Source organism: Lytechinus pictus, chromosome 8, assembly GCF_037042905.1.
Source record: "Lytechinus pictus isolate F3 Inbred chromosome 8, Lp3.0, whole genome shotgun sequence".
Lineage (NCBI taxonomy): Eukaryota > Metazoa > Echinodermata > Echinoidea > Temnopleuroida > Toxopneustidae > Lytechinus > Lytechinus pictus.
Window position 1 is genome coordinate 9934674 of NC_087252.1, and position 25965 is coordinate 9960638.

At 31.9% G+C, this 25965-nt stretch overlaps 1 protein-coding gene across 1 annotated transcript in view; it reads right to left on the minus strand.

Moving 5' to 3' along the window:
- Positions 1-25965, minus strand: part of LOC129267249 (fibrillin-2-like) — an 85783-nt gene that overhangs the window by 55359 nt on the left and 4459 nt on the right. The window contains exons 10-59 of the mRNA XM_064103263.1: positions 25585-25698; positions 25207-25320; positions 24707-24820; positions 24008-24121; positions 23629-23742; positions 23105-23218; positions 22595-22708; positions 21892-22005; positions 21514-21627; positions 21030-21127; positions 20717-20849; positions 20314-20427; positions 19936-20049; positions 19412-19525; positions 18902-19015; positions 18199-18312; positions 17821-17934; positions 17321-17434; positions 16621-16734; positions 16243-16356; positions 15719-15832; positions 15209-15322; positions 14506-14619; positions 14128-14241; positions 13628-13741; positions 12928-13041; positions 12550-12663; positions 12026-12139; positions 11516-11629; positions 10813-10926; positions 10435-10548; positions 9935-10048; positions 9235-9348; positions 8857-8970; positions 8358-8471; positions 7658-7771; positions 7280-7393; positions 6780-6893; positions 6080-6193; positions 5702-5815; positions 5203-5316; positions 4503-4616; positions 4125-4238; positions 3626-3739; positions 2926-3039; positions 2548-2661; positions 2049-2162; positions 1349-1462; positions 971-1084; positions 472-585 (exon numbers count right to left, since the gene is read on the minus strand). Of these exons, the coding sequence (XP_063959333.1) occupies positions 472-585; positions 971-1084; positions 1349-1462; positions 2049-2162; positions 2548-2661; positions 2926-3039; positions 3626-3739; positions 4125-4238; positions 4503-4616; positions 5203-5316; positions 5702-5815; positions 6080-6193; positions 6780-6893; positions 7280-7393; positions 7658-7771; positions 8358-8471; positions 8857-8970; positions 9235-9348; positions 9935-10048; positions 10435-10548; positions 10813-10926; positions 11516-11629; positions 12026-12139; positions 12550-12663; positions 12928-13041; positions 13628-13741; positions 14128-14241; positions 14506-14619; positions 15209-15322; positions 15719-15832; positions 16243-16356; positions 16621-16734; positions 17321-17434; positions 17821-17934; positions 18199-18312; positions 18902-19015; positions 19412-19525; positions 19936-20049; positions 20314-20427; positions 20717-20849; positions 21030-21127; positions 21514-21627; positions 21892-22005; positions 22595-22708; positions 23105-23218; positions 23629-23742; positions 24008-24121; positions 24707-24820; positions 25207-25320; positions 25585-25698 (5703 nt within the window). The remainder of the gene's footprint in view (positions 1-471; positions 586-970; positions 1085-1348; positions 1463-2048; positions 2163-2547; positions 2662-2925; positions 3040-3625; positions 3740-4124; positions 4239-4502; positions 4617-5202; positions 5317-5701; positions 5816-6079; positions 6194-6779; positions 6894-7279; positions 7394-7657; positions 7772-8357; positions 8472-8856; positions 8971-9234; positions 9349-9934; positions 10049-10434; positions 10549-10812; positions 10927-11515; positions 11630-12025; positions 12140-12549; positions 12664-12927; positions 13042-13627; positions 13742-14127; positions 14242-14505; positions 14620-15208; positions 15323-15718; positions 15833-16242; positions 16357-16620; positions 16735-17320; positions 17435-17820; positions 17935-18198; positions 18313-18901; positions 19016-19411; positions 19526-19935; positions 20050-20313; positions 20428-20716; positions 20850-21029; positions 21128-21513; positions 21628-21891; positions 22006-22594; positions 22709-23104; positions 23219-23628; positions 23743-24007; positions 24122-24706; positions 24821-25206; positions 25321-25584; positions 25699-25965) is intronic.

Sequence of the window (25965 nt, forward strand, 5' to 3'; positions counted from 1 at the left end):
TGAGAGACAATGTTTTAAAAATACTTTATAGCTATGATTCATTCGTGTATTTGCAAGTCAAATAGCACAAGATGAACAACCTGATGAAAGAGGATATAACAAAAGTAACAAATTGAATCTTCGCCGCTTGAATAATTATTAAAATGTATAATATGGAACTGACAATTTAGCAACCTATTGAACAAATACTTCCAATAAAGCCAATAACACAATCGCAGGTGAAAGACTTTATACCATTTCTACAGGATGCACCATAACTGTCAGGAACACAATCGTTGATGTATGTAGTAAAGACAGACTTAGTAACCTAATGTTTGTCTTCATGTGCTGTATTTTAATCCTTGTAACACGTGTTTTAAAAGTGCATTTAAATGTTATATCGTAGCTCTTAGGGAAGCAATCTTTATTTATTCCGATCAAAACTACTTTTGAAAAAGTCGAAATAAAGGAAACAAATAAAGTATCGTTTACTTGTTGAGCAAAGTGCACCCGTGAAGCCAGTGACACAATCGCAGGTGTAAGAGTTTATTCCATCTATACACGTTCCTCCATTTATACAACTGTCAGGTGCACAATCGTTGATATCTGCAATAATAAACATACAAAATTAGTTGATTCTTATTAACAACATCATTACTCATTTACTCGATTATATTTACTTTCATTTATTGTAATATACATGCATATTTTAATGTATATATTAGAAGTCTATCAATTAGGCACATTACTTCGGAATTGTTTTCGTTATATAATCAATTAATTGATGATGGTGATGACAATAATGGTAATTATAATGATAGTGATGAATCGATTGATTAATGTCTCATGCTAAAAAAATGAGAACTAAAGCAACAGCATTAACAAAACCTAACGCGACAGTACATCACAATAATTATAAAGTCGAATCTTCTTTCCTTATATAATATGTAGATCTTAGAATTTGGAATCTGATAATGTATTTGACAAATACCTATCGAACAAATACTCCCAGTAAAGCCAAGAACACAATCGCAGGTGTAAGAGTTTATCCCATCTCTACAGGTTCCACCATTCAGACAACTGTCAGGACCACAATTGTTGATATCTGCGATGAATAAAATACAAAATTACTAAGAAATACTTGTTAGCAAACCAAACTTTCATTGCACTTAAGTACTAAAAGCAAGAGTTAAATGCAGCCGGTCTAGCGATGGGGCAAATTGTATTGAAAACATTATATTAGTATAATCCATTCGTGTATTTATGACAAACAACTCAAGGTAAACAAGCCTATGAAACAGGATATCACAAAAAGTATTTTTTAAACTGAATCTTCTATAATATGGAACTGATATTAGTTTAGAAATACCTATCGAACAAATACTCCCAGTAAAGCCAAGAACACAATCGCAGGTGTAAGAGTTTATTCCATCTCTACAGGTTCCGCCATTCATACAACTGTCAGGACCACAATCGTTAATATCTGGGATGAAAAGGATACAAATGAGTATAAACAAAACTTGCTGGCAAACATATATTTCATTGCACTCATTCAAATGCATATTTAAATCAAGGGTTAAAAGCAGCCCGTCTAGCGGTGAGAGACAATGTTTTAAAAATACTTTATAGCTATGATTCATTCGTGTATTTGCAAGTCAAATAGCACAAGATGAACAACCTGATGAAAGAGGATATAACAAAAGTAACAAATTGAATCTTTGCCGCTTGAATAATTATTAAAATGTATAATATAGAACTGACAATTTAGCAACCTATTGAACAAATACTTCCAATAAAGCCAATAACACAATCGCAGGTGAAAGACTTTATACCATTTCTACAGGATGCACCATAACTGTCAGGAACACAATCGTTGATGTATGTAGTAAAGACAGACTTAGTAACCTAATGTTTGTCTTCATGTCCTGTATTTTAATCCTTGTAACACGTGTTTTAAAAGTGCATTTAAATGTTATATCGTAGCTCTTAGGGAAGCAATCTTTATTTATTCCGATCAAAACTACTTTTGAAAAAGTCGAAATAAAGGAAACAAATAAAGTATCGTTTACTTGTTGAGCAAAGTGCACCCGTGAAGCCAGTGACACAATCGCAGGTGTAAGAGTTCATTCCATCTATACACGTTCCTCCATTTATACAACTGTCAGGTGCACAATCGTTGATATCTGCAATAATAAACATACAAAATTAGTTGATTCTTATTAACAACATCATTACTCATTTACTCGATTATATTTACTTTCATTTATTGTAATATACATGCATATTTTAATGTATATATTAGAAGTCTATCAATTAGGCACATTACTTCGGAATTGTTTTCGTTATATAATCAATTAATTGATGATGGTGATGACAATAATGGTAATTATAATGATAGTGATGAATCGATTGATTAATGTCTCATGCTTAAAAAATGAGAACTAAAGCAACAGCATTAACAAAACCTAACGCGACAGTACATCACAATAATTATAAAGTCGAATCTTCTTTCCTTATATAATATGTAGATCTTAGAATTTGGAATCTGATAATGTATTTGACAAATACCTATCGAACAAATACTCCCAGTAAAGCCAAGAACACAATCGCAGGTGTAAGAGTTTATCCCATCTCTACAGGTTCCACCATTCAGACAACTGTCAGGACCACAATTGTTGATATCTGCGATGAATAAAATACAAAATTACTAAGAAATACTTGTTAGCAAACCAAACTTTCATTGCACTTAAGTACTTAAAGCAAGAGTTAAATGCAGCCGGTCTAGCGATGGGGCAAATTGTATTGAAAACATTATATTAGTATAATCCATTCGTGTATTTATGACAAACAACTCAAGGTAAACAAGCCTATGAAACAGGATATCACAAAAAGTATTTTTTAAACTGAATCTTCTATAATATGGAACTGATATTAGTTTAGAAATACCTATCGAACAAATACTCCCAGTAAAGCCAAGAACACAATCGCAGGTGTAAGAGTTTATTCCATCTCTACAGGTTCCGCCATTCATACAACTGTCAGGACCACAATCGTTAATATCTGGGATGAAAAGGATACAAATGAGTATAAACAAAACTTGCTGGCAAACATATATTTCATTGCACTCATTCAAATGCATATTTAAATCAAGGGTTAAAAGCAGCCCGTCTAGCGGTGAGAGACAATGTTTTAAAAATACTTTATAGCTATGATTCATTCGTGTATTTGCAAGTCAAATAGCACAAGATGAACAACCTGATGAAAGAGGATATAACAAAAGTAACAAATTGAATCTTTGCCGCTTGAATAATTATTAAAATGTATAATATAGAACTGACAATTTAGCAACCTATTGAACAAATACTTCCAATAAAGCCAATAACACAATCGCAGGTGAAAGACTTTATACCATTTCTACAGGATGCACCATAACTGTCAGGAACACAATCGTTGATGTATGTAGTAAAGACAGACTTAGTAACCTAATGTTTGTCTTCATGTCCTGTATTTTAATCCTTGTAACACGTGTTTTAAAAGTGCATTTAAATGTTATATCGTAGCTCTTAGGGAAGCAATCTTTATTTATTCCGATCAAAACTACTTTTGAAAAAGTCGAAATAAAGGAAACAAATAAAGTATCGTTTACTTGTTGAGCAAAGTGCACCCGTGAAGCCAGTGACACAATCGCAGGTGTAAGAGTTCATTCCATCTATACACGTTCCTCCATTTATACAACTGTCAGGTGCACAATCGTTGATATCTGCAATAATAAACATACAAAATTAGTTGATTCTTATTAACAACATCATTACTCATTTACTCGATTATATTTACTTTCATTTATTGTAATATACATGCATATTTTAATGTATATATTAGAAGTCTATCAATTAGGCACATTACTTCGGAATTGTTTTCGTTATATAATCAATTAATTGATGATGGTGATGACAATAATGGTAATTATAATGATAGTGATGAATCGATTGATTAATGTCTCATGCTTAAAAAATGAGAACTAAAGCAACAGCATTAACAAAACCTAACGCGACAGTACATCACAATAATTATAAAGTCGAATCTTCTTTCCTTATATAATATGTAGATCTTAGAATTTGGAATCTGATAATGTATTTGACAAATACCTATCGAACAAATACTCCCAGTAAAGCCAAGAACACAATCGCAGGTGTAAGAGTTTATCCCATCTCTACAGGTTCCACCATTCAGACAACTGTCAGGACCACAATTGTTGATATCTGCGATGAATAAAATACAAAATTACTAAGAAATACTTGTTAGCAAACCAAACTTTCATTGCACTTAAGTACTTAAAGCAAGAGTTAAATGCAGCCGGTCTAGCGATGGGGCAAATTGTATTGAAAACATTATATTAGTATAATCCATTCGTGTATTTATGACAAACAACTCAAGGTAAACAAGCTGATGAAACAGGATATCACAAAAAGTATTTTTTAAACTGAATCTTCTATAATATGAAACTGATATTAGTTTAGAAATACCTATCGAACAAATACTCCCAGTAAAGCCAAGAACACAATCGCAGGTGTAAGCGTTTATTCCATCTCTACAGGTTCCGCCATTCATACAACTGTCAGGACCACAATCGTTAATATCTGGGATGAAAAAAATACAAATGAGTATAAACAAAACTTGCTGGCAAACATATATTTCATTGCACTCATTCAAATGCATATTTAAATCAAGGGTTAAAAGCAGCCCGTCTAGCGGTGAGAGACAATGTTTTAAAAATACTTTATAGCTATGATTCATTCGTGTATTTGCAAGTCAAATAGCACAAGATGAACAACCTGATGAAAGAGGATATAACAAAAGTAACAAATTGAATCTTCGCCGCTTGAATAATTATTAAAATGTATAATATGGAACTGACAATTTAGCAACCTATTGAACAAATACTTCCAATAAAGCCAATAACACAATCGCAGGTGAAAGACTTTATACCATTTCTACAGGATGCACCATAACTGTCAGGAACACAATCGTTGATGTATGTAGTAAAGACAGACTTAGTAACCTAATGTTTGTCTTCATGTCCTGTATTTTAATCCTTGTAACACGTGTTTTAAAAGTGCATTTAAATGTTATATCGTAGCTCTTAGGGAAGCAATCTTTATTTATTCCGATCAAAACTACTTTTGAAAAAGTCGAAATAAAGGAAACAAATAAAGTATCGTTTACTTGTTGAGCAAAGTGCACCCGTGAAGCCAGTGACACAATCGCAGGTGTAAGAGTTTATTCCATCTATACACGTTCCTCCATTTATACAACTGTCAGGTGCACAATCGTTGATATCTGCAATAATAAACATACAAAATTAGTTGATTCTTATTAACAACATCATTACTCATTTACTCGATTATATTTACTTTCATTTATTGTAATATACATGCATATTTTAATGTATATATTAGAAGTCTATCAATTAGGCACATTACTTCGGAATTGTTTTCGTTATATAATCAATTAATTGATGATGGTGATGACAATGATGGTAATTATAATGATAGTGATGAATCGATTGATTAATGTCTCATGCTAAAAAAATGAGAACTAAAGCAACAGCATTAACAAAACCTAACGCGACAGTACATCACAATAATTATAAAGTCGAATCTTCTTTCCTTATATAATATGTAGATCTTAGAATTTGGAATCTGATAATGTATTTGACAAATACCTATCGAACAAATACTCCCAGTAAAGCCAAGAACACAATCGCAGGTGTAAGAGTTTATCCCATCTCTACAGGTTCCACCATTCAGACAACTGTCAGGACCACAATTGTTGATATCTGCGATGAATAAAATACAAAATTACTAAGAAATACTTGTTAGCAAACCAAACTTTCATTGCACTTAAGTACTTAAAGCAAGAGTTAAATGCAGCCGGTCTAGCGATGGGGCAAATTGTATTGAAAACATTATATTAGTATAATCCATTCGTGTATTTATGACAAACAACTCAAGGTAAACAAGCCTATGAAACAGGATATCACAAAAAGTATTTTTTAAACTGAATCTTCTATAATATGGAACTGATATTAGTTTAGAAATACCTATCGAACAAATACTCCCAGTAAAGCCAAGAACACAATCGCAGGTGTAAGAGTTTATTCCATCTCTACAGGTTCCGCCATTCATACAACTGTCAGGACCACAATCGTTAATATCTGGGATGAAAAGGATACAAATGAGTATAAACAAAACTTGCTGGCAAACATATATTTCATTGCACTCATTCAAATGCATATTTAAATCAAGGGTTAAAAGCAGCCCGTCTAGCGGTGAGAGACAATGTTTTAAAAATACTTTATAGCTATGATTCATTCGTGTATTTGCAAGTCAAATAGCACAAGATGAACAACCTGATGAAAGAGGATATAACAAAAGTAACAAATTGAATCTTTGCCGCTTGAATAATTATTAAAATGTATAATATGGAACTGACAATTTAGCAACCTATTGAACAAATACTTCCAATAAAGCCAATAACACAATCGCAGGTGAAAGACTTTATACCATTTCTACAGGATGCACCATAACTGTCAGGAACACAATCGTTGATGTATGTAGTAAAGACAGACTTAGTAACCTAATGTTTGTCTTCATGTCCTGTATTTTAATCCTTGTAACACGTGTTTTAAAAGTGCATTTAAATGTTATATCGTAGCTCTTAGGGAAGCAATCTTTATTTATTCCGATCAAAACTACTTTTGAAAAAGTCGAAATAAAGGAAACAAATAAAGTATCGTTTACTTGTTGAGCAAAGTGCACCCGTGAAGCCAGTGACACAATCGCAGGTGTAAGAGTTTATTCCATCTATACACGTTCCTCCATTTATACAACTGTCAGGTGCACAATCGTTGATATCTGCAATAATAAACATACAAAATTAGTTGATTCTTATTAACAACATCATTACTCATTTACTCGATTATATTTACTTTCATTTATTGTAATATACATGCATATTTTAATGTATATATTAGAAGTCTATCAATTAGGCACATTACTTCGGAATTGTTTTCGTTATATAATCAATTAATTGATGATGGTGATGACAATAATGGTAATTATAATGATAGTGATGAATCGATTGATTAATGTCTCATGCTTAAAAAATGAGAACTAAAGCAACAGCATTAACAAAACCCTAACGCGACAGTACATCACAATAATTATAAAGTCGAATCTTCTTTCCTTATATAATATGTAGATCTTAGAATTTGGAATCTGATAATGTATTTGACAAATACCTATCGAACAAATACTCCCAGTAAAGCCAAGAACACAATCGCAGGTGTAAGAGTTTATCCCATCTCTACAGGTTCCACCATTCAGACAACTGTCAGGACCACAATTGTTGATATCTGCGATGAATAAAATACAAAATTACTAAGAAATACTTGTTAGCAAACCAAACTTTCATTGCACTTAAGTACTTAAAGCAAGAGTTAAATGCAGCCGGTCTAGCGATGGGGCAAATTGTATTGAAAACATTATATTAGTATAATCCATTCGTGTATTTATGACAAACAACTCAAGGTAAACAAGCTGATGAAACAGGATATCACAAAAAGTATTTTTTAAACTGAATCTTCTATAATATGAAACTGATATTAGTTTAGAAATACCTATCGAACAAATACTCCCAGTAAAGCCAAGAACACAATCGCAGGTGTAAGCGTTTATTCCATCTCTACAGGTTCCGCCATTCATACAACTGTCAGGACCACAATCGTTAATATCTGGGATGAAAAAAATACAAATGAGTATAAACAAAACTTGCTGGCAAACATATATTTCATTGCACTCATTCAAATGCATATTTAAATCAAGGGTTAAAAGCAGCCCGTCTAGCGGTGAGAGACAATGTTTTAAAAATACTTTATAGCTATGATTCATTCGTGTATTTGCAAGTCAAATAGCACAAGATGAACAACCTGATGAAAGAGGATATAACAAAAGTAACAAATTGAATCTTCGCCGCTTGAATAATTATTAAAATGTATAATATGGAACTGACAATTTAGCAACCTATTGAACAAATACTTCCAATAAAGCCAATAACACAATCGCAGGTGAAAGACTTTATACCATTTCTACAGGATGCACCATAACTGTCAGGAACACAATCGTTGATGTATGTAGTAAAGACAGACTTAGTAACCTAATGTTTGTCTTCATGTCCTGTATTTTAATCCTTGTAACACGTGTTTTAAAAGTGCATTTAAATGTTATATCGTAGCTCTTAGGGAAGCAATCTTTATTTATTCCGATCAAAACTACTTTTGAAAAAGTCGAAATAAAGAAAACAAATAAAGTATCGTTTACTTGTTGAGCAAAGTGCACCCGTGAAGCCAGTGACACAATCGCAGGTGTAAGAGTTTATTCCATCTATACACGTTCCTCCATTTATACAACTGTCAGGTGCACAATCGTTGATATCTGCAATAATAAACATACAAAATTAGTTGATTCTTATTAACAACATCATTACTCATTTACTCGATTATATTTACTTTCATTTATTGTAATATACATGCATATTTTAATGTATATATTAGAAGTCTATCAATTAGGCACATTACTTCGGAATTGTTTTCGTTATATAATCAATTAATTGATGATGGTGATGACAATAATGGTAATTATAATGATAGTGATGAATCGATTGATTAATGTCTCATGCTTAAAAAATGAGAACTAAAGCAACAGCATTAACAAACCCTAACGCGACAGTACATCACAATAATTATAAAGTCGAATCTTCTTTCCTTATATAATATGTAGATCTTAGAATTTGGAATCTGATAATGTATTTGACAAATACCTATCGAACAAATACTCCCAGTAAAGCCAAGAACACAATCGCAGGTGTAAAAGTTTATCCCATCTCTACAGGTTCCACCATTCAGACAACTGTCAGGACCACAATTGTTGATATCTGCGATGAATAAAATACAAAATTACTAAGAAATACTTGTTAGCAAACCAAACTTTCATTGCACTTAAGTACTTAAAGCAAGAGTTAAATGCAGCCGGTCTAGCGATGGGGCAAATTGTATTGAAAACATTATATTAGTATAATCCATTCGTGTATTTATGACAAACAACTCAAGGTAAACAAGCCTATGAAACAGGATATCACAAAAAGTATTTTTTAAACTGAATCTTCTATAATATGGAACTGATATTAGTTTAGAAATACCTATCGAACAAATACTCCCAGTAAAGCCAAGAACACAATCGCAGGTGTAAGCGTTTATTCCATCTCTACAGGTTCCGCCATTCATACAACTGTCAGGACCACAATCGTTAATATCTGGGATGAAAAGGATACAAATGAGTATAAACAAAACTTGCTGGCAAACATATATTTCATTGCACTCATTCAAATGCATATTTAAATCAAGGGTTAAAAGCAGCCCGTCTAGCGGTGAGAGACAATGTTTTAAAAATACTTTATAGCTATGATTCATTCGTGTATTTGCAAGTCAAATAGCACAAGATGAACAACCTGATGAAAGAGGATATAACAAAAGTAACAAATTGAATCTTCGCCGCTTGAATAATTATTAAAATGTATAATATGGAACTGACAATTTAGCAACCTATTGAACAAATACTTCCAATAAAGCCAATAACACAATCGCAGGTGAAAGACTTTATACCATTTCTACAGGATGCACCATAACTGCCAGGAACACAATCGTTGATGTATGTAGTAAAGACAGACTTAGTAACCTAATGTTTGTCTTAATGTCCTGTATTTTAATCTTTGTAACACGTGTTTTAAAAGTGCATTTAAATGTTATATCGTAGCTCTTAGGGAAGCAATCTTTATTTATTCCGATCAAAACTACTTTTGAAAAAGTCGAAATAAAGGAAACAAATAAAGTATCGTTTACTTGTTGAGCAAAGTGCACCCGTGAAGCCAGTGACACAATCGCAGGTGTAAGAGTTTATTCCATCTATACACGTTCCTCCATTTATACAACTGTCAGGTGCACAATCGTTGATATCTGCAATAATAAACATACAAAATTAGTTGATTCTTATTAACAACATCATTACTCATTTACTCGATTATATTTACTTTCATTTATTGTAATATACATGCATATTTTAATGTATATATTAGAAGTCTATCAATTAGGCACATTACTTCGGAATTGTTTTCGTTATATAATCAATTAATTGATGATGGTGATGACAATAATGGTAATTATAATGATAGTGATGAATCGATTGATTAATGTCTCATGCTTAAAAAATGAGAACTAAAGCAACAGCATTAACAAAACCCTAACGCGACAGTACATCACAATAATTATAAAGTCGAATCTTCTTTCCTTATATAATATGTAGATCTTAGAATTTGGAATCTGATAATGTATTTGACAAATACCTATCGAACAAATACTCCCAGTAAAGCCAAGAACACAATCGCAGGTGTAAGAGTTTATCCCATCTCTACAGGTTCCACCATTCAGACAACTGTCAGGACCACAATTGTTGATATCTGCGATGAATAAAATACAAAATTACTAAGAAATACTTGTTAGCAAACCAAACTTTCATTGCACTTAAGTACTTACAGCAAGAGTTAAATGCAGCCGGTCTAGCGATGGGGCAAATTGTATTGAAAACATTATATTAGTATAATCCATTCGTGTATTTATGACAAACAACTCAAGGTAAACAAGCTGATGAAACATGATATCACAAAAAGTATTTTTTAAACTGAATCTTCTATAATATGGAACTGATATTAGTTTAGAAATACCTATCGAACAAATACTCCCAGTAAAGCCAAGAACACAATCGCAGGTGTAAGAGTTTATTCCATCTCTACAGGTTCCGCCATTCATACAACTGTCAGGACCACAATCGTTAATATCTGGGATGAAAACGATACAAATGAGTATAAACAAAACTTGCTGGCAAACATATATTTCATTGCATTCATTCAAACGCATATTTAAATCAAGGTTTAAAAGCAGCCAGTCTAGCGGTGAGAGACAATGTTTTAAAAATACTTTATAGCTATGATTCATTCGTGTATTTGCAAGTCAAATAGCACAAGATGAACAACCTGATGAAAGAGGATATAACAAAAGTAACAAATTGAATCTTCGCCGCTTGAATAATTGATAAAATGTATAATATGGAACTGACAATTTAGCAACCTATTAAACAAATACTTCCAATAAAGCCAATAACACAATCGCAGGTGAAAGACTTTATATCATTTCTACAGGATGCACCATAACTGTCAGGAACACAACCGTTGATGTATGTAGTAAAGACAGACTTAGTAACCTAATGTTCATTGTCTTCATGTCCTGTATTTCAAGTATTGTAATACGTCTTTCAAGAGTGCATTTAAATGTTATATCGTAGTTCTTAGGGAAGTATTCTATATTCATTCCGAAGAAAACTACTTTTGAAAATGTCGAAATAAAGGAAACAAATAAAGTATCGTTTACTTGTTGAGCAAAGTGCACCCGTGAAACCAGCAGCACAATCGCAGGTGTAAGAGTATATTCCATCTCTACACGTTCCTCCATTCATACACCGGTCAGGTGCACAATCGTTGATATCTGCGATAATTAACATACACAATTAGTTAATTCTCATTAACAACATCATTACTCATTTACTCGATTCTATTTACTTTCATTCATTGTAATATACATGCATATTTTAATGTAAATATTAGAAGTCTATCAATAAGGTACATCACTTCAGATTTTTTTTCGTTATATAATAAATAAATTGATGATGGTAATGACAATAATGATAATTATAATGATGGTGATGATGATGATGAATTGATTGATTAATGTCTCATGTTTAAAAAAATGACAACTAAAACAACAACATTAACAATAACCTAACGCGACAGTACATCACAATAATTATAAAGTCGAATCTTCTTTCCTTGTATAATATGTAGAACCTAACATTTTTAATCTGATAATGTATTTGACAAATACCTATCGAACAAATACTCCCAGTAAAGCCAGCAACACAATCGCAGGTGTAAGAGTTTATTCCATCTCTACAGGTTCCTCCATTCATACAACTAACATGACCACACTCGTTGATATCTGCGATGAATAAGATACACAATTAGTTCATTCTTATTAACAACATCATTACTTATTTACTCGATTATATTTACTTTCATTCATTGTTATATACATGCATATTTTAATGTAAATATTAGAAGTCTATCAATTAGGCACATCACTTCGGATTTTTTTTTTCGTTATATAATCAATTAATTGATGATGTTGATGACAATAATGATAATTATAATGATGGTGATGATAATGATGATGATCTTGATAAATTGATTGATTAATGTCTCATGCTTAAAAAAATGAGAACTAAAACAACAACATTAACAATAACCTAACGCGACAGTACATCACAATAATTATAAAGTCGAATCTTCTTTCCTTATATAATATGTAGATCTTAGAATTTTAAATCTGATAATGTATTTGACAAATACCTATCGAACAAATACTCCCAGTAAAGCCAAGAACACAATCGCAGGTGAAAGAGTTTATCCCATCTCTACAGGTTCCACCATTCAGACAACTGTCAGGACCACAATTGTTGATATCTGCGATGAATAAAATACAAAATTACTAAGAAATACTTGTTAGCAAACCAAACTTTCATTGCACTTAAGTACTTAAAGCAAGAGTTAAATGCAGCCGGTCTAGCGATGGGGCAAATTGTATTGAAAACATTATATTAGTATAATCCATTCGTGTATTTATGACAAACAACTCAAGGTAAACAAGCCTATGAAACAGGATATCACAAAAAGTATTTTTTAAACTGAATCTTCTATAATATGGAACTGATATTAGTTTAGAAATACCTATCGAACAAATACTCCCAGTAAAGCCAAGAACACAATCGCAGGTGTAAGCGTTTATTCCATCTCTACAGGTTCCGCCATTCATACAACTGTCAGGACCACAATCGTTAATATCTGGGATGAAAAGGATACAAATGAGTATAAACAAAACTTGCTGGCAAACATATATTTCATTGCACTCATTCAAATGCATATTTAAATCAAGGGTTAAAAGCAGCCCGTCTAGCGGTGAGAGACAATGTTTTAAAAATACTTTATAGCTATGATTCATTCGTGTATTTGCAAGTCAAATAGCACAAGATGAACAACCTGATGAAAGAGGATATAACAAAAGTAACAAATTGAATCTTCGCCGCTTGAATAATTATTAAAATGTATAATATGGAACTGACAATTTAGCAACCTATTGAACAAATACTTCCAATAAAGCCAATAACACAATCGCAGGTGAAAGACTTTATACCATTTCTACAGGATGCACCATAACTGTCAGGAACACAATCGTTGATGTATGTAGTAAAGACAGACTTAGTAACCTAATGTTTGTCTTAATGTCCTGTATTTTAATCCTTGTAACACGTGTTTTAAAAGTGCATTTAAATGTTATATCGTAGCTCTTAGGGAAGCAATCTTTATTTATTCCGATCAAAACTACTTTTGAAAAAGTCGAAATAAAGGAAACAAATAAAGTATCGTTTACTTGTTGAGCAAAGTGCACCCGTGAAGCCAGTGACACAATCGCAGGTGTAAGAGTTTATTCCATCTATACACGTTCCTCCATTTATACAACTGTCAGGTGCACAATCGTTGATATCTGCAATAATAAACATACAAAATTAGTTGATTCTTATTAACAACATCATTACTCATTTACTCGATTATATTTACTTTCATTTATTGTAATATACATGCATATTTTAATGTATATATTAGAAGTCTATCAATTAGGCACATTACTTCGGAATTGTTTTCGTTATATAATCAATTAATTGATGATGGTGATGACAATAATGGTAATTATAATGATAGTGATGAATCGATTGATTAATGTCTCATGCTTAAAAAATGAGAACTAAAGCAACAGCATTAACAAAACCCTAACGCGACAGTACATCACAATAATTATAAAGTCGAATCTTCTTTCCTTATATAATATGTAGATCTTAGAATTTGGAATCTGATAATGTATTTGACAAATACCTATCGAACAAATACTCCCAGTAAAGCCAAGAACACAATCGCAGGTGTAAGAGTTTATCCCATCTCTACAGGTTCCACCATTCAGACAACTGTCAGGACCACAATTGTTGATATCTGCGATGAATAAAATACAAAATTACTAAGAAATACTTGTTAGCAAACCAAACTTTCATTGCACTTAAGTACTTAAAGCAAGAGTTAAATGCAGCCGGTCTAGCGATGGGGCAAATTGTATTGAAAACATTATATTAGTATAATCCATTCGTGTATTTATGACAAACAACTCAAGGTAAACAAGCTGATGAAACATGATATCACAAAAAGTATTTTTTAAACTGAATCTTCTATAATATGGAACTGATATTAGTTTAGAAATACCTATCGAACAAATACTCCCAGTAAAGCCAAGAACACAATCGCAGGTGTAAGAGTTTATTCCATCTCTACAGGTTCCGCCATTCATACAACTGTCAGGACCACAATCGTTAATATCTGGGATGAAAACGATACAAATGAGTATAAACAAAACTTGCTGGCAAACATATATTTCATTGCATTCATTCAAACGCATATTTAAATCAAGGTTTAAAAGCAGCCAGTCTAGCGGTGAGAGACAATGTTTTAAAAATACTTTATAGCTATGATTCATTCGTGTATTTGCAAGTCAAATAGCACAAGATGAACAACCTGATGAAAGAGGATATAACAAAAGTAACAAATTGAATCTTCGCCGCTTGAATAATTGATAAAATGTATAATATGGAACTGACAATTTAGCAACCTATTAAACAAATACTTCCAATAAAGCCAATAACACAATCGCAGGTGAAAGACTTTATATCATTTCTACAGGATGCACCATAACTGTCAGGAACACAACCGTTGATGTATGTAGTAAAGACAGACTTAGTAACCTAATGTTCATTGTCTTCATGTCCTGTATTTCAAGTATTGTAATACGTCTTTCAAGAGTGCATTTAAATGTTATATCGTAGTTCTTAGGGAAGTATTCTATATTCATTCCGAAGAAAACTACTTTTGAAAATGTCGAATTAAAGGAAACAAATAAAGTATCGTTTACTTGTTGAGCAAAGTGCACCCGTGAAACCAGCAGCACAATCGCAGGTGTAAGAGTATATTCCATCTCTACACGTTCCTCCATTCATACACCGGTCAGGTGCACAATCGTTGATATCTGCGATTATTAACATACACAATTAGTTAATTCTTATTAACAACATCATTACTCATTTACTCGATTCTATTTACTTTCATTCATTGTTACATACATGCATATTTTAATGTAAATATTAGAAGTCTATCAATAAGGTACATCACTTCAGATTTTTTTTCGTTATATAATAAATAAATTGATGATGGTAATGACAATAATGATAATTATAATGATGGTGATGATGATGATGAATTGATTGATTAATGTCTCATGTTTAAAAAAATGACAACTAAAACAACAACATTAACAATAACCTAACGCGACAGTACATCACAATAATTATAAAGTCGAATCTTCTTTCCTTGTATAATATGTAGAACCTAAAATTTTTAATCTGATAATGTATTTGACAAATACCTATCGAACAAATACTCCCAGTAAAGCCAGCAACACAATCGCAGGTGTAAGAGTTTATTCCATCTCTACAGGTTCCTCCATTCATACAACTAACATGACCACACTCGTTGATATCTGCGATGAATAAGATACACAATTAGTTCATTCTTATTAACAACATCATTACTTATTTACTCGATTATATTTACTTTCATTCATTGTTATATACATGCATATTTTAATGTAAATATTAGAAGTCTATCAATTAGGCACATCACTTCGGATTTTTTTTTTCGTTATATAATCAATTAATTGATGATGTTGATGACAATAATGATAATTATAATGATGGTGATGATAATGATGATGATTTTGATAAATTGATTGATTAATGTCTCATGCTTAAAAAAATGAGAACTAAAACAACAACATTACCAATAACCTAACGCGACAGTACATCACAATAATTATAAAGTCGAATCTTCTTTCCTTATATAATATGTAGATCTTAGAATTTTAAATCTGATAATGTATTTGACAAATACCTATCGAACAAATACTCCCAGTAAAGCCAAGAACACAATCGCAGGTGAAAGAGTTTATCCCATCTCTACAGGTTCCACCATTCAGACAACTGTCAGGACCACAATTGTTGATATCTGCGATGAATAAAATACAAAATTACTAAGAAATACTTGTTAGCAAACCAAACTTTCATTGCACTTAAGTACTTAAAGCAAGCGTTAAATGCAGCCGGTCTAGCGATGGGGCAAATTGTATTGAAAACATTATATTAGTATAATCCATTCGTGTATTTATGACAAACAACTCAAGGTAAACAAGCCTATGAAACAGGATATCACAAAAAGTATTTTTTAAACTGAATCTTCTATAATATGGAACTGATATTAGTTTAGAAATACCTATCGAACAAATACTCCCAGTAAAGCCAAGAACACAATCGCAGGTGTAAGCGTTTATTCCATCTCTACAGGTTCCGCCATTCATACAACTGTCAGGACCACAATCGTTAATATCTGGGATGAAAAGGATACAAATGAGTATAAACAAAACTTGCTGGCAAACATATATTTCATTGCACTCATTCAAATGCATATTTAAATCAAGGGTTAAAAGCAGCCCGTCTAGCGGTGAGAGACAATGTTTTAAAAATACTTTATAGCTATGATTCATTCGTGTATTTGCAAGTCAAATAGCACAAGATGAACAACCTGATGAAAGAGGATATAACAAAAGTAACAAATTGAATCTTCGCCGCTTGAATAATTATTAAAATGTATAATATGGAACTGACAATTTAGCAACCTATTGAACAAATACTTCCAATAAAGCCAATAACACAATCGCAGGTGAAAGACTTTATACCATTTCTACAGGATGCACCATAACTGTCAGGAACACAATCGTTGATGTATGTAGTAAAGACAGACTTAGTAACCTAATGTTTGTCTTAATGTCCTGTATTTTAATCCTTGTAACACGTGTTTTAAAAGTGCATTTAAATGTTATATCGTAGCTCTTAGGGAAGCAATCTTTATTTATTCCGATCAAAACTACTTTTGAAAAAGTCGAAATAAAGGAAACAAATAAAGTATCGTTTACTTGTTGAGCAAAGTGCACCCGTGAAGCCAGTGACACAATCGCAGGTGTAAGAGTTTATTCCATCTATACACGTTCCTCCATTTATACAACTGTCAGGTGCACAATCGTTGATATCTGCAATAATAAACATACAAAATTAGTTGATTCTTATTAACAACATCATTACTCATTTACTCGATTATATTTACTTTCATTTATTGTAATATACATGCATATTTTAATGTATATATTAGAAGTCTATCAATTAGGCACATTACTTCGGAATTGTTTTCGTTATATAATCAATTAATTGATGATGGTGATGACAATAATGGTAATTATAATGATAGTGATGAATCGATTGATTAATGTCTCATGCTTAAAAAATGAGAACTAAAGCAACAGCATTAACAAAACCCTAACGCGACAGTACATCACAATAATTATAAAGTCGAATCTTCTTTCCTTATATAATATGTAGATCTTAGAATTTGGAATCTGATAATGTATTTGACAAATACCTATCGAACAAATACTCCCAGTAAAGCCAAGAACACAATCGCAGGTGTAAGAGTTTATCCCATCTCTACAGGTTCCACCATTCAGACAACTGTCAGGACCACAATTGTTGATATCTGCGATGAATAAAATACAAAATTACTAAGAAATACTTGTTAGCAAACCAAACTTTCATTGCACTTAAGTACTTAAAGCAAGAGTTAAATGCAGCCGGTCTAGCGATGGGGCAAATTGTATTGAAAACATTATATTAGTATAATCCATTCGTGTATTTATGACAAACAACTCAAGGTAAACAAGCTGATGAAACATGATATCACAAAAAGTATTTTTTAAACTGAATCTTCTATAATATGGAACTGATATTAGTTTAGAAATACCTATCGAACAAATACTCCCAGTAAAGCCAAGAACACAATCGCAGGTGTAAGAGTTTATTCCATCTCTACAGGTTCCGCCATTCATACAACTGTCAGGACCACAATCGTTAATATCTGGGATGAAAACGATACAAATGAGTATAAACAAAACTTGCTGGCAAACATATATTTCATTGCATTCATTCAAACGCATATTTAAATCAAGGTTTAAAAGCAGCCAGTCTAGCGGTGAGAGACAATGTTTTAAAAATACTTTATAGCTATGATTCATTCGTGTATTTGCAAGTCAAATAGCACAAGATGAACAACCTGATGAAAGAGGATATAACAAAAGTAACAAATTGAATCTTCGCCGCTTGAATAATTGATAAAATGTATAATATGGAACTGACAATTTAGCAACCTATTAAACAAATACTTCCAATAAAGCCAATAACACAATCGCAGGTGAAAGACTTTATATCATTTCTACAGGATGCACCATAACTGTCAGGAACACAACCGTTGATGTATGTAGTAAAGACAGACTTAGTAACCTAATGTTCATTGTCTTCATGTCCTGTATTTCAAGTATTGTAATACGTCTTTCAAGAGTGCATTTAAATGTTATATCGTAGTTCTTAGGGAAGTATTCTATATTCATTCCGAAGAAAACTACTTTTGAAAATGTCGAATTAAAGGAAACAAATAAAGTATCGTTTACTTGTTGAGCAAAGTGCACCCGTGAAACCAGCAGCACAATCGCAGGTGTAAGAGTATATTCCATCTCTACACGTTCCTCCATTCATACACCGGTCAGGTGCACAATCGTTGATATCTGCGATTATTAACATACACAATTAGTTAATTCTTATTAACAACATCATTACTCATTTACTCGATTCTATTTACTTTCATTCATTGTTACATACATGCATATTTTAATGTAAATATTAGAAGTCTATCAATAAGGTACATCACTTCAGATTTTTTTTCGTTATATAATAAATAAATTGATGATGGTAATGACAATAATGATAATTATAATGATGGTGATGATGATGATGAATTGATTGATTAATGTCTCATGTTTAAAAAAATGACAACTAAAACAACAACATTAACAATAACCTAACGCGACAGTACATCACAATAATTATAAAGTCGAATCTTCTTTCCTTGTATAATATGTAGAACCTAAAATTTTTAATCTGATAATGTATTTGACAAATACCTATCGAACAAATACTCCCAGTAAAGCCAGCAACACAATCGCAGGTGTAAGAGTTTATTCCATCTCTACAGGTTCCTCCATTCATACAACTAACATGACCACACTCGTTGATATCTGCGATGAATAAGATACACAATTAGTTCATTCTTATTAACAACATCATTACTTATTTACTCGATTATATTTACTTTCATTCATTGTTATATACATGCATATTTTAATGTAAATATTAGAAGTCTATCAATTAGGCACATCACTTCGGATTTTTTTTTTCGTTATATAATCAATTAATTGATGATGTTGATGACAATAATGATAATTATAATGATGGTGATGATAATGATGATGATTTTGATAAATTGATTGATTAATGTCTCATGCTTAAAAAAATGAGAACTAAAACAACAACATTACCAATAACCTAACGCGACAGTACATCACAATAATTATAAAGTCGAATCTTCTTTCCTTATATAATATGTAGATCTTAGAATTTTAAATCTGATAATGTATTTGACAAATACCTATCGAACAAATACTCCCAGTAAAGCCAAGAACACAATCGCAGGTGAAAGAGTTTATCCCATCTCTACAGGTTCCACCATTCAGACAACTGTCAGGACCACAATTGTTGATATCTGCGATGAATAAAATACAAAATTACTAAGAAATACTTGTTAGCAAACCAAACTTTCATTGCACTTAAGTACTTAAAGCAAGCGTTAAATGCAGCCGGTCTAGCGATGGGGCAAATTGTATTGAAAACATTATATTAGTATAATCCATTCGTGTATTTATGACAAACAACTCAAGGTAAACAAGCCTATGAAACAGGATATCACAAAAAGTATTTTTTAAACTGAATCTTCTATAATATGGAACTGATATTAGTTTAGAAATACCTATCGAACAAATACTCCCAGTAAAGCCAAGAACACAATCGCAGGTGTAAGCGTTTATTCCATCTCTACAGGTTCCGCCATTCATACAACTGTCAGGACCACAATCGTTAATATCTGGGATGAAAAGGATACAAATGAGTATAAACAAAACTTGCTGGCAAACATATATTTCATTGCACTCATTCAAATGCATATTTAAATCAAGGGTTAAAAGCAGCCCGTCTAGCGGTGAGAGACAATGTTTTAAAAATACTTTATAGCTATGATTCATTCGTGTATTTGCAAGTCAAATAGCACAAGATGAACAACCTGATGAAAGAGGATATAACAAAAGTAACAAATTGAATCTTCGCCGCTTGAATAATTATTAAAATGTATAATATGGAACTGACAATTTAGCAACCTATTGAACAAATACTTCCAATAAAGCCAATAACACAATCGCAGGTGAAAGACTTTATACCATTTCTACAGGATGCACCATAACTGTCAGGAACACAATCGTTGATGTATGTAGTAAAGACAGACTTAGTAACCTAATGTTTGTCTTAATGTCCTGTATTTTAATCCTTGTAACACGTGTTTTAAAAGTGCATTTAAATGTTATATCGTAGCTCTTAGGGAAGCAATCTTTATTTATTCCGATCAAAACTACTTTTGAAAAAGTCGAAATAAAGGAAACAAATAAAGTATCGTTTACTTGTTGAGCAAAGTGCACCCGTGAAGCCAGTGACACAATCGCAGGTGTAAGAGTTTATTCCATCTATACACGTTCCTCCATTTATACAACTGTCAGGTGCACAATCGTTGATATCTGCAATAATAAACATACAAAATTAGTTGATTCTTATTAACAACATCATTACTCATTTACTCGATTATATTTACTTTCATTTATTGTAATATACATGCATATTTTAATGTATATATTAGAAGTCTATCAATTAGGCACATTACTTCGGAATTGTTTTCGTTATATAATCAATTAATTGATGATGGTGATGACAATAATGGTAATTATAATGATAGTGATGAATCGATTGATTAATGTCTCATGCTTAAAAAATGAGAACTAAAGCAACAGCATTAACAAAACCCTAACGCGACAGTACATCACAATAATTATAAAGTCGAATCTTCTTTCCTTATATAATATGTAGATCTTAGAATTTGGAATCTGATAATGTATTTGACAAATACCTATCGAACAAATACTCCCAGTAAAGCCAAGAACACAATCGCAGGTGTAAGAGTTTATCCCATCTCTACAGGTTCCACCATTCAGACAACTGTCAGGACCACAATTGTTGATATCTGCGATGAATAAAATACAAAATTACTAAGAAATACTTGTTAGCAAACCAAACTTTCATTGCACTTAAGTACTTAAAGCAAGAGTTAAATGCAGCCGGTCTAGCGATGGGGCAAATTGTATTGAAAACATTATATTAGTATAATCCATTCGTGTATTTATGACAAACAACTCAAGGTAAACAAGCTGATGAAACATGATATCACAAAAAGTATTTTTTAAACTGAATCTTCTATAATATGGAACTGATATTAGTTTAGAAATACCTATCGAACAAATACTCCCAGTAAAGCCAAGAACACAATCGCAGGTGTAAGAGTTTATTCCATCTCTACAGGTTCCGCCATTCATACAACTGTCAGGACCACAATCGTTAATATCTGGGATGAAAACGATACAAATGAGTATAAACAAAACTTGCTGGCAAACATATATTTCATTGCATTCATTCAAACGCATATTTAAATCAAGGTTTAAAAGCAGCCAGTCTAGCGGTGAGAGACAATGTTTTAAAAATACTTTATAGCTATGATTCATTCGTGTATTTGCAAGTCAAATAGCACAAGATGAACAACCTGATGAAAGAGGATATAACAAAAGTAACAAATTGAATCTTCGCCGCTTTTATAATTGATAAAATGTATAATATGGAACTGACAATTTAGCAACCTATTAAACAAATACTTCCAATAAAGCCAATAACACAATCGCAGGTGAAAGACTTTATATCATTTCTACAGGATGCACCATAACTGTCAGGAACACAACCGTTGATGTATGTAGTAAAGACAGACTTAGTAACCTAATGTTCATTGTCTTCATGTCCTGTATTTCAAGTATTGTAATACGTCTTTCAAGAGTGCATTTAAATGTTATATCGTAGTTCTTAGGGAAGTATTCTATATTCATTCCGAAGAAAACTACTTTTGAAAATGTCGAAATAAAGGAAACAAATAAAGTATCGTTTACTTGTTGAGCAAAGTGCACCCGTGAAACCAGCAGCACAATCGCAGGTGTAAGAGTATATTCCATCTCTACACGTTCCTCCATTCATACACCGGTCAGGTGCACAATCGTTGATATCTGCGATAATTAACATACACAATTAGTTAATTCTTATTAACAACATCATTACTCATTTACTCGATTCTATTTACTTTCATTCATTGTAATATACATGCATATTTTAATGTAAATATTAGAAGTCTATCAATAAGGTACATCACTTCAGATTTTTTTTCGTTATATAATAAATAAATTGATGATGGTAATGACAATAATGATAATTATAATGATGGTAATGATGATGATGAATTGATTGATTAATGTCTCATGTTTAAAAAAATGACAACTAAAACAACAACATTAACAATAACCTAACGCGACAGTACATCACAATAATTATAAAGTCGAATCTTCTTTCCTTGTATAATATGTAGAACCTAAAATTTTTAATCTGATAATGTATTTGACAAATACCTATTGAACAAATACTCCCAGTAAAGCCAGCAACACAATCGCAGGTGTAAGAGTTTATTCCATCTCTACAGGTTCCTCCATTCATACAACTAACATGACCACACTCGTTGATATCTGCGATGAATAAGATACACAATTAGTTCATTCTTATTAACAACATCATTACTTATTTACTCGATTATATTTACTTTCATTCATTGTTATATACATGCATATTTTAATGTAAATATTAGAAGTCTATCAATTAGGCACATCACTTCGGATTTTTTTTTTCGTTATATAATCAATTAATTGATGATGTTGATGACAATAATGATAATTATAATGATGGTGATGATAATGATGATGATCTTGATAAATTGATTGATTAATGTCTCATGCTTAAAAAAATGAGAACTAAAACAACAACATTAACAATAACCTAACGCGACAGTACATCACAATAATTATAAAGTCGAATCTTCTTTCCTTATATAATATGTAGATCTTAGAATTTTAAATCTGATAATGTATTTGACAAATACCTATCGAACAAATACTCCCAGTAAAGCCAAGAACACAATCGCAGGTGAAAGAGTTTATCCCATCTCTACAGGTTCCACCATTCAGACAACTGTCAGGACCACAATTGTTGATATCTGCGATGAATAAAATACAAAATTACTAAGAAATACTTGTTAGCAAACCAAACTTTCATTGCACTTAAGTACTTAAAGCAAGAGTTAAATGCAGCCGGTCTAGCGATGGGGCAAATTGTATTTGAAAACATTATATTAGTATAATCCATTCGTGTATTTATGACAAACAACTCAAGGTAAACAAGCTGATGAAACAGGATATCACAAAAAGTATTTTTTAAACTGAATCTTCTATAATATGAAACTGATATTAGTTTAGAAATACCTATCGAACAAATACTCCCAGTAAAGCCAAGAACACAATCGCAGGTGTAAGCGTTTATTCCATCTCTACAGGTTCCGCCATTCATACAACTGTCAGGACCACAATCGTTAATATCTGGGATGAAAAGGATACAAATGAGTATAAACAAAACTTGCTGGCAAACATATATTTCATTGCACGCATTCAAATGCATATTTAAATCAAGGGTTAAAAGCAGCCAGTCTAGCGGTGAGAGACAATGTTTTAAAAATACTTTATAGCTATGATTCATTCGTGTATTTGTAAGTCAAATAGCACAAGATGAACAACCTGATGAAAGAGGATATAACAAAAGTAACAAATTGAATCTTCGCCGCTTGAATAATTATTAAAATGTATAATATGGAACTGACAATTATCAACCTATTGAACAAATACTTCCAATAAAGCCAATAACACAATCGCAGGTTAAAGATTTTATACCATTTCTACAGGATGCACCATAACTGTCAGGAACACAATCGTTGATGTATGTAGTAAAGACAGACTTAGTAACCTAATGTTTGTCTTCATGTCCTGTATTTTAATCCTTGTAACACGTGTTTTAAAAGTGCATTTAAATGTTATATCGTAGCTCTTAGGGAAGCAATCTTTATTTATTCCGATCAAAACTACTTTTGAAAAAGTCGAAATAAAGGAAACAAATAAAGTATCGTTTACTTGTTGAGCAAAGTGCACCCGTGAAGCCAGTGACACAATCGCAGGTGTAAGAGTTTATTCCATCTATACACGTTCCTCCATTTATACAACTGTCAGGTGCACAATCGTTGATATCTGCAATAATAAACATACAAAATTAGTTAATTCTTATTAACAACATCATTACTCATTTACTCGATTATTTTTACTTTCATTTATTTTAATATACATGCATATTTCAATGTAAATATTAGAAGTCTATCAATTAGGCACATTACTTCGGAATTGTTTTCGTTATATAATCAATTAATTGATGATGGTGATGACAATAATGGTAATTATAATGATAGTGATGAATCGATTGATTAATGTCTCATGCTTAAAAAATGAGAACTAAAGCAACAACATTAACAAAACCCTAACGCGACAGTACATCACAATAATTATAAAGTCGAATCTTCTTTCCTTATATAATATGTAGATCTTAGAATTTGGAATCTGATAATGTATTTGACAAATACCTATCGAACAAATACTCCCAGTAAAGCCAAGAACACAATCGCAGGTGTAAGAGTTTATCCCATCTCTACAGGTTCCACCATTCAGACAACTGTCAGGACCACAATTGTTGATATCTGCGATGAATAAAATACAAAATTACTAAGAAATACTTGTTAGCAAACCAAACTTTCATTGCACTTAAATATTTAAAGCAAGAGTTAAATGCAGCCGGTCTAGCGATGGGGCAAATTGTATTGAAAACATTACATTAGTATAATCCATTCGTATATTTATGACAAACAACTCAAGGTAAACAAGCTGATGAAACATGATATCACAAAAAGTATTTTTTAAACTGAATCTTCTATAATATGGAACTGATATTAGTTTAGAAATACCTATCGAACAAATACTCCCAGTAAAGCCAAGAACACAATCGCAGATGTAAGAGTTTATTCCATCTCTACAGGTTCCGCCATTCATACAACTGTCAGGACCACAATCGTTAATATCTGGGATGAAAAGGATACAAATGAGTATAAACAAAACTTGCTGGCAAACATATATTTCATTGCATTCATTCAAACGCATATTTAAATCAAGGTTTAAAAGCAGCCAGTCTAGCGGTGAGAGACAATGTTTTAAAAATACTTTATAGCTATGATTCATTCGTGTATTTGCAAGTCAAATAGCACAAGATGAACAACCTGATGAAAGAGGATATAACAAAAGTAACAAATTGAATCTTCGCCGCTTGAATAATTGATAAAATGTATAAT